At 33.5% G+C, this 10396-nt stretch overlaps 1 protein-coding gene across 1 annotated transcript; it reads right to left on the bottom strand.

Annotated features, from left to right (window-relative positions):
• Positions 1 to 5116: 5116 nt before the first annotated feature.
• Positions 5117 to 6215, bottom strand: LOC148170639 (uncharacterized). Its single transcript, XM_088041949.1, has 2 exons — positions 6111 to 6215; positions 5117 to 6061 (listed from the first exon to the last, which is right to left on the bottom strand). The coding sequence occupies exons 1-2, from the start codon at positions 6117 to 6119 to the stop codon at positions 5135 to 5137; spliced, it is 936 nt and encodes a 311-aa protein (XP_087898075.1). The 5' UTR covers positions 6120 to 6215; the 3' UTR covers positions 5117 to 5134.
• Between the last annotated feature and the right edge of the window lie 4181 nt (positions 6216 to 10396).

Raw genomic sequence — 10396 nt, 5'->3', positions numbered from 1 at the left:
GTATTTCTCTTGGATAATAAAAACCCAACCATTCATTGTAAACTGACATATCAAGTTAAAGAAAGATGTAGTTACCGCGACACTTTCACCGCAAAGTTAGGATTTCTTGATAAAAAATCCCATATCATTTGCACATCTACGTGTCTCAAATTTTGTGTGTCGGCTTTTTGAAATCCCGTTTCCATTGTGTATAAATTCTTTTGCAAAAACAATCATAAATTGCAACGCTGGTGTTAAACAAATGTTCTGCATACGGAATTCCATCAGTAGGCGGAGCGCGTAGCTGAGATGTGACGTCAAACCAATGAAAAAGTGTTTCAGCTCCCGCCTGAATATTTAAATTTCTTTAGCCAATTTTGGCAAAACCGTCATGTATTTTTCAAAAATTTTTGCACCACTGCGTTATTTGAACAATATTCTTCAAAATTTGGTACAAAAACATATAGGTTACATTTTTTGCATTCTCCCTATTGACTCGGTTATGCCACGCCATTAAGATATAAAAATGTCTTACTAAAAATCGTGGTCGGCTTTTTGTGTTCCTCGTGATAACGGTCTTCTTTCAAATCTAAACTATTCGTGTTCGAGATCAGCGATCCAGAAACCACAATGACGCTGTCTCGAAGGTTAGGGAGACGGTGAGGTCCTGGTGATCCCAATAAAATGGAGGGCCTACCAAAGGCTTTTCAGGGACACTCCCGCACCAGTTCTTCAACGAGCAAATTAAACGACTGACGGAAGACAGCAAGGGTCGTACCGCAGCAGACTCATGCGCTATTGATCGATAAATCAATTAGAATGCGCAGATCTTTAGTGCTGCATTTCCGAGTAAAAATAAGAAAAGAAGTAGCGGGAAATTCGAACCATTAGAACCGTTACAGCATTTATTATACAGACTGATTTACGTAACTTTACGACCCTGACGAACGGAAAATGCAACCATTAATACGTTTTTCATATGTCACTTGATCCATAAACTTACATTTTTTAGCATCTTGAACATCCCTTGAAAAAATCAGATAACATGATGTTTATTATCGACAACATTACTAACCATAACGTCGTTTTTGGTTATTAATGCTGTTTCTGTTTCTGTTTTAGCCAGTTCTAGAGGAGTTTCTACTCTAGCCGTTTAAAATTTTGTTTGTAGGCCTACAGTCTACTATGATTCTTAAAAAAGCTACAATTTTTATTTAAAAACATTGAGTCAAGTAGGTGGATGTCAAAATCAAAGTATTGCTGGTGTTTTGATTGATTCCTTTTTTGCGATTTCTGTCTAGTGTTTTCTTGTTGCTATTTGCTTGTTCATCGTTTGTTCTTGTTCTTGTTCGTGTTCGTATTCTTGTTTCTTTGTTGTTGTTCGTTAACGTTTCTTGTTATTGTTGTGTTCGGTAGTTTATTTAGTTTTAAGACTTTTTGTGTTTTTGGAGATGAAACTTCAAGAAAAAGTCTTGATCACTAAACTTTACTTTAGTGGGCAATCACTTCGGGAAATCAGAAACACTTTTGCTGGATATTTCCCCAATCGGCCAGTTCTTGCAGTTGGTGTCACCCATACGGTGATTGAAAATTTCAATTCCACTGGCTCAGTGAACGGCCTATTGCTTGTAGAAGAAACGGATCCGGGAAGAAGAGAGAAATTACAACAAAGAACAAAATGCTAAGAAGATTGTTGTTTTGGCTGCGCTAGAAAACGAACCAACCACCTACTGAATTATAAAAGAACACAAATTTAAAAGCTTCAAAAAGCAAAATCACCAGCGATTACGCCCTGAAGACTATTTTCCGTATGGACTATTGTGAAACAATGCTTACTAAAATTAATGACAATCCAGAACTTTTGAATGCACGTTCACATTAAGTGCGAACCCCAATAGTAAAAACAACCGAATTTGGGCTTTAAAAAACCCACATCAATACATCGAAATCGACAGACAAGGTCGTCAATACGTAAACGTCTAGATTGGGCTTCTTTGTCACCGCATAATTGGACTATTCTTTATACAGGGTCTGGCAACACTTGTGTCCACCCCCAAAATCGTCTTTAATTTTAAAGTTACAATTTTGAAATTTTGCATACGCTCATAGTTGACAAAGGTCTAGAAGCTGGCGCAAAAATTTGTTTTTAATCACGGTTTGGTTGGCGTCGCGACGCCTAAGAAGTATAATTTTTAGCGATTTTCGAGTTCTTGCGGAAATATTCGCGATTTCATTTTTTTTTCAACATAACTGTGATACAAATATCTGAGTTCTTATTTTAAATCCAATGCAAATTGTGTTTAAAATTTGCAAAAGAAACGCGGTTTTATCAAGTTAGTTTTCAAAATTCTGACAGCGCAGCGGCAAACTATGTTTACACCAAAATTCACTTCATTCACTTTTATAAAGGTTAATTTTGATTAACACGGGCATGTTGCACTTTATGGACACCACAAATCGTTAATTTACATCCACAAAGTGACAATTTCACCAATTAAGACTTTTGTTACAATCTAAAGCGAGCCAAAGGATAGATGTCATTTGTGACACAAGATGTTGACAGATGGGTGTAAACGTAGTTCCCAATTTTGACGTAATGAAATTGGAAACTAACTTGATAAAACCGCATTTTTTTCTCAAATTTTGAAGACAATTTGCATTGAATCTAAAATTACAGCTGAGATATTTTTTACACATTTATATTAAAAAAAAAAAAAATTAGGGGATAATATCACAAACTCTCACAATTAACTAAAAATTACATTTTTAAGGCGTCGCGACGCCAAAACTATCAGTGATACAAAACAAATTTTTGCGTCAGCTTCTAGAGCTTTGTCAACTGTGAGCGTATGGAAATTTTCAAAATTGTATCTTTAAAATTAAAGACGATTTTGGGGGTGGACACAAGTGTTGCCGGACCCTGTATATGGCTCGTTGACAGGGGCGCGATACTATCAATTGCTGACGACAAACGTGTTTCCAGCCATTGGCATGAACGAAGATCTTCAAATATGGTTCCAACAAGACGGGGCACCTAGCCAAACCTCGCAACAAAATATAAGACTGTTGAGAAATCTATTTCAAGACAAATTAGTGAGCAAATTTGGAGATGTAAACTGGCCTGCTAGATCCCCGGATCTAAATCCTTGGGATTTTTTCCTATGGTGATTCATTAATGAAAACTTATATTGCGGTGGAAGAAGTTATCCAAATACTCAAGAGCTAAAAGAAGAAATACGTAAAATATGCACCCAAGTGACACCAAGAATGTTAGCCAATACGAGGAGAAATTTCGTTGATAGATTGTCTTTTTGTACTGCTGCAGAAGAGGGAATTTTTGAGAATCTAATATAATTTTCTACACTAGTATTTTAATCGTTTTTTTTTCTCTTTCTTCCAAACGAACTTACTTATTGATTCCTTTATCTTGTGGTTTCGCCTCTTAGTGCAGTGAGTACCCCAATTAAGTCATAAACACGGTTTTTCAGTCCCCGAACTATACGAGGGTGGCAATTCTACCACCCAACAGTTCTGCCAATTTTCAATTTTTGACTTAAATTTTGATCGCAATGAAACAGCGAGAAAAGCATTTCCCAAGATATTTTATGTTACAATAAATATAAATAAATGGAAATCTTCAGATTTAGGTCTTCGGAGTTGCTTTCATTTCCAAAAATACATTGATTAATATGGATTAAAAGCAACTATGCTATTATAAAACGGCAACTATGCTATTATGAAATCGTAACTATGTTATTATGAATTAATTGTATCATCACTATTATGAAGTACTTTACATGTAAGCATAGAAACGTATTAGATAAATCTTATCGTTCATGTTTCGATAAAAGTTTAAAATTGAAAGTGAGTTTTTGCCATAGAAACTTATTATTGCAACAAAAGTTTAAAATACCTTTAGTTAAAGCCGCCTTTAAGCGATGACAATCATCTCTTCAGGGCAGCTTTAACTAAAAGTCTTTTAAAGTATTGTTGCAACAATCTGCTACTTTGGCAAACACTAACTTTAACTTTTAAAGGAACTTTAAAAAGATTATGAAACTTAGAGACTTAAACCAAAAATCTGCCAATATTAGAAAGTTGAAAATCTTAAGATTTTATGGGTTTTATAAACCCTGACTCTGAAAAGATATTTCTGATCTTGTAAGTGTTCTTTGGATTATTAAAATTGTTTATTTTTTTTTTAAATTTTTCTCTCATTCAACCGTTTTTTTCGTTTTTCTCTTTGGATTTTTTGGGTCCTTGATCTTCTTCATATTGGTCTTCCCAATTTTAGAATATTTTGTTTTATTATTTCTTCAAAAGTAAAATTCTTTATAACATAAAAACTAGAAATCTTGAACCCGAAAACTGAAAGCTGAAAAATCAGTCTTAATATTCGTGGGCTTGAGATTTTAAAAAGCCAAGATTCTTAGGCTCTAAAAACCTTAGAAACTAAAGTTATGAAAATTTGTATACTGTGAGCATTTTTGAATTCTTGGAGTTCGTTAAAAAATAACGTTCATTCGGGCTTATTCCTTCTTATTTGACTAATGCTTTGACTGTGCTTCTAAAAGTTTAAATTTAGAAAAAAACGTTACACTATAAAATGTACGAAAACTAAATTCAGAAATATGTTAATTTTAGGCTCCAAAATCTGAACTTGAACTGGACTTGAGAAATTGAGAGCCAGAGATCTAAAAATCTGAAAATAGGAATAGAAAGTAACAATAAATCCTAAAATTTTATAATTTAAAGTTCGAAAAAAATTAAAGTTTGAGACCCCTCAAATAAAGCGCACGTCTTAAAAATAAAGATTCTAAAAAAATCAAAAATGCAAAAAATACCTAGTATAGAAACCCAAAATTAAAATATTTTGAATTTTAAAAAAATTTTGAAGGGTCGAGAAAAAATCTGAAATATGCCAATTAAAACGTTTGGATGTTAATAGTGGTCCTAAAGTCTGGTAATTTCTGAGAAGACCAAGAAAATGTAACGCAAAACGTTGGAAATTTTAAAATTTCATAAATTAATTAATTAATTAACCTTAATTTAGGAACTGAAAGAATTACCAACCTAGTAATGTTGTAAAACAGTTGTTGAGCTCTAGCAAAAGCTTGAAATAAACTTAAAAATAGTCTAAAGTTTTAATTGCAATTTATTCAAAATAATCTCTTATATAGTATCCAAAATTTTTATTACACTTTGCAAACTCTTCAATCTCTTCCTCTGCAAGTCTAACATCAGCCCCTGCTTCAATCAAATACTTAACAATTTGAAAAGAACCTTTTGAGGCGGCCACTGATAAAGCAAGTCTCCCATTACTATCTCGCAAATTGAACTTAGCACCTCTTTCAATGAGGTACTTCACAATCGGAAAATTCTCCAACTCCACTGCTTTAGTTAAAGGAGTGTAACCATCAGACCCATATCTGTTAACATCAAGACCAAATTGTACCAAAAATTGTAACATTTCGGTGTTACTATTTTTAACGCATTGTAGTAAAAACGATTCTTTTTCTTCTGAAAGAATCGGTTGAACATGAACAGCGCTGGTGACCAAAAACTGCGCAATTTTATTATTTCCTAAGGCCATAGCCTTTAGAAAAGCAGAATATACAGTTCGTTGTGCTCCATTTTCTAGTAAATACTTCGCGATTTCTTTATTATTTATCTGCACAGCTGCCTCCAGTGGTGTTACACCTTTCAGTTCAGATTTACAGACGTCACAATTATAACCAATGAGACACTGTATGATGTTTAGGCGTGACGATTTTACAGCTACAGTTACAGGCGTTTCACCTCTGTCATTTGTCTGGTTGACGTTGGCTCCGTTTTGAAGTAGTACCATTGCAGCTTCAAGTTGACCTCTAGCACAAGCGTACGACAGTGGAGGTATCTGTCTTGATCCTGAGTAATTGACATCTGCGCCTTTTTCTAAGAGACATTTTACTAGTTCGATGTTTCCGTAGGAGGACGCGTGCATTAGATAAGTTAGGCCTTTCTTGTCCTCGATGTTTAAATTTTTCATTGGGGGGAGTTTAAGACGGGTTTCGAAGAGGTGGTTCTGGTTTACATAGGAGATCTATCAAAAAGATAGAAAATATGACATTTACTATTTACTAATTACTCACCATTTTCATGCTAATACTTGCTATGGTTTTAATGCGATTTTTAGTCCATTGATTCCACCTTTTGTAGATAACCAGTTCATACAGAAGCAGTAATGGCACTCCTTATCCGTTGTAAGCGATAAGATTACCCTGAGATATTTTTCTGATTAAACCGTAATCTAGGTGTCTTATCAATTATTGAAAATCTAAATTAAAAAAAAGATAAAATGAAATTAACCGTACCGTAACCGAGTAAGTCACTAACGATGTAAACAACTGGAAATAAAATAAAAATGATGAAATTTTACAATTATCTACGAATTGAACGACACATCAAAACTTTTTTAATCAGAAAAATAAATAATGCAACGGACGTTACACCTGTGGTAAGTGTGTTCAGTCAAAACGCACAAAACTCAGCTCACCATCATAAATGAAATTCTAAAGAAAAATTACAAGAACACCACCACTCATTACAGGACTAGCTGGACAAAAAGCCCCGTATGAGAAAAACGTAGTCTTCACATTAAAATCCATAGCTACCCATAATGCTCTTTTTTTTTCAAAATTCTTACAAAAATTACAATAATTTAAAACAGCATTATAACAATTATTCTAAAAGCGTAGTAACGTGCTTGTGTTCATTGTCCTGACTCGGTTGTTAGGTTCTTCTTCTGGAATTTTGTTCAAGTATAGGCATATTTCGTCGTCTAAGTGGCAACTTACGCAATCTCAATTTTTGCAACTTTACAGGACAATAAAAAAACTGTTTTTTTTTAGATTAAATACATTTTTGGAATAGTAATCCTCTACATTTGTTTTTTATTGTGTTTCAAAGAATTATTAAAAGTTTCAATAAAATAAAACAATTTTCTGAAGAAATGCTTGAGATAGAGGGTGTTGCCTTATTTTTTTGCCTGAGATAGAGCAAGTTGTAGTTTACGTTTTTAATACTATACAAACCACAAACTATTTTGTGTCAAATGACAAATCTCATTCTTTTAACCATTGCAATTGTGAATACAGTTCCGAGCATGAAATTTCGAGTATTGCTGTAATTTATGAACGGGCCACCGCACCGTCGACATCGACAACCTTCTGGCATCGATAGAGAGCATAATATAAATAGACAACTTATTTCAAATTATTTTAAACATCAGTCATAATCACAATAAAGCTTAAAGTACATCCAATTCTACGTGACAGAAAAAGCTATAAGCGTTAAATAGTTGGCCTTTTTTTTTCATTGTGTCTTCTGTAGATCCTGATTAAATTAAAATGAGTGAAAAAAACCGTATTAGTTCAGTTGGAACATAATGTAAAGGAGCCATCGCTAACTTCCACTTTTGTGGATGTTCAATTAGGCAATTAGATTAGGTATAATTTTACAAACTCGCCGTATGTTAAAAATTATGGCATTTACCATGTTATGTTGATATTTTTGTAATAATAAAAAACGTAGACACTTTTTTCATGTGTGTTCAAACCCTTGCGCTGACAATTTTTTTGAATTAATTACATTGCTTTAAAAAAATTGTTTTTTTGTAATATTATTGTAATGATCTGTAGATTTATTACTTTAAAATAGAAATCTTATGGTTATTGATGCTATGAGTGGATTATTTTAAATCGAATTAATAATTTTTTATAAGAGGTATTGTTAACTTACAATATTTGCTTAATATGAAGGAACATAGGACGATCTATGTTGGAAGCACCATCAAACATTTTGCTTCTCGCTTAACACACTTTTAACTCAATCCGACATACACTTTTATTCTACCTTATTTTGAATTGAGAATGAAATTTTCGCGTAGAGCATAAAATATAGCGAAATTCAAAAAACAGACTCCGTCATGACATTCCCCACGAAGAAACAATTCGAAAACAAGCAAAAACAAAAAATCGTCAAAATTGAGATAGAGGCAGTTGCCACTTAGACGACGATTTGGTTTCATTTTTGAGATTGACTGATAATAAATAAACAACCCGGAAGTGAGTGTAGGCCCGACTAGCACCCGTAACACTTCCCTCCACTCTTTGACTGACACTCTTTCAAAATCCTCCTCAGTTTTTTCTAACCATTGTATGTATTATTGGTCTCCTTTTTCTTTTTGTACCTGTCGGTTTTCTAGATAGGACTTGCTTAGTCGTTTTTTCCTTGTCTATTTGTTCAACATGTACACCTTTATACAGCGTGTAACAGAAATAAGTACATTAAATAAAACTTGGATACTAGGATTTCTGTAAAATTGAAAAATTATTTGAAGGCATTCTATTGGTCAACTTTAAAGCCTTGTAGCTTTTAACTAAAACGAAAAAAATTAAATTAATTGCGTATTCCGAGACAGTTTGCCTTCCTTAATTACCCATTAGTCTATGGCCGTAACGTTACCTAACACCCTGTATAAGTGAAACTTATACTCTGACAATCGAGCTAGATAATGTGTCACTTTTATGACGTTTGAAAAAAAATAGTAGATTTTGTTATACAGCAGAAAAGTGGTACTTTTTGTCGAGCAATTAAGTTGCAGTAGCAAGGCGAAGCGTAGCGTAGTCGAGCGTAAGTAAAATTACGAGGTAGCAAAGCCACTTTTCGGCCAAATAACAAATACTTTTTTTTCTCCAAACGTTAGATTCAGTTCCGCGACCGACAATAAGTGAACGCAAATTGAATTATAAACATGGATGGCAGTGCATGTAGTTGTCATTGATGACATTTACTGTGAAAAATATTGGTTTCAAAGAGTTTTAAAGTTAAAATCGTGCAAGTGCAACTGCAAAATGTAAGTCTCAAATAGTACCCGTCCCACAAAGTATTTTTTCTGCCTAGGCAGCAAAAGTGTTTCCATATCAACGAGCGCTTTTTATTACTTATAACAAAATTGCCTACTTTACTGTCTAAAAACGACTAAAAATAGTGACTTTTTGTGACGTTTGGAGAAAAAATTTATTATCATTATTTCCGAAATTATAGACAACAACAAATTATGTCACCGCGATGTTTAGACACGTGCCGCTTTTATGAAAAATGAATGGACTAATTTAGAACAAGAAATAAGTAAACAAAATCAAATTTGACTAAAAAAAATCGTGCAAGTGCAACTGCAAAATGTAAGTCTCAAATAGTACCCGTCACACAAAGTACTTTTTCTGCCTAGGCAGCAAAAGTGTTTCCATATCAACGAGCGCTTTTCATTACTTATAACAAAATTGCCTACTTTACTGTCTAAAAACGACTAAAAATAGTGACTTTTTGTGACGTTTGGAGAAAAAATTTATTATCATTATTTCCGAAATTATAGACAACAACAAATTATGTCACCGCGATGTTTAGACACTTGTCGCTTTTATGAAAAATGGATGGACTAATTTAGAACAAGAAATATGTAAACAAAATTAAATTTGACTAAGAAAAACAGGAAATCCTTCTTTTTCGTGTTGATGCAACTTTACCAGTCCATAAGTAAAATTAAAGAAGGTGTTCAATGTGACTACCATTATTTTCACAACAACACTATGCACGTTTCAAAAATCTTTCCATGTAAAGTCTTTGAGCCCGACCAGCATTGTAAATCAACATCATGTCGATTAACTCAATGGTAATGTGAAAAATTAGCCATTTTTGAGATTCAAACAGTTTCACTTTCCGTAAAATAATGTTCTGTTACCGAAACCGGCAAAATTAAAACTAAAATAATTCATTAAATCAAGTTTAAATCGATGTTGTGTACCTGCGTCTCATATCAGTTTGAGTTTTTGCATAGTTTTTTTTTTACCGAAAGTTTTAGTTAATTTTAAGCAGTATGAATTCGACTTTTGTACGGAATAAATGATTTAAGGGAAACACAATTATTTAATAACACTTCCGATCTTCAGACATAACAATCGACAAAAACGTTATCAGTTTTCTTTTTTCCAGAATTATTATTATCTCTAAACTGAGCTCAAATTTTGGAAAACCGAAGTGGAAAAAGTAGTTTGTTTTATCGAGATCTACCACCAGTTTAATTTAATGTACTTATTTCTGATACACCCTGTTGTGTTATTCTGGGCTTAATGTAGAGAGCATACACCTCTTGGCTTCTTTTCTTTTCCCCTCTTTTCCTACTGGCAGTCCCAGATACACGAAGTCTTGAACTTCTTCAAAAACATAATTTCTGCCTGTTCCACCGCCGCTCACTTCCCATTTTCCAGCTCTTTCTTTATCTTGACTCCCCATTACCATGTATTTTGTTTTTTATCATTGATTCCCAGTCCAATGTCAAATGCTTCTTCTTATAACTTTCCTACCACCCTCTTTAGCT

The sequence above is a fragment of the Gnatocerus cornutus genome, chromosome 7 (assembly GCF_029298725.1).
Source record: "Gnatocerus cornutus isolate USDA-ARS CGAHR chromosome 7, icGnaCorn1.1, whole genome shotgun sequence".
In the NCBI taxonomy this organism is placed as follows: domain Eukaryota; kingdom Metazoa; phylum Arthropoda; class Insecta; order Coleoptera; family Tenebrionidae; genus Gnatocerus; species Gnatocerus cornutus.
Note: the sequence above shows the minus strand (reverse complement) of the source record. Positions and strands in the feature narration are given on the sequence as shown.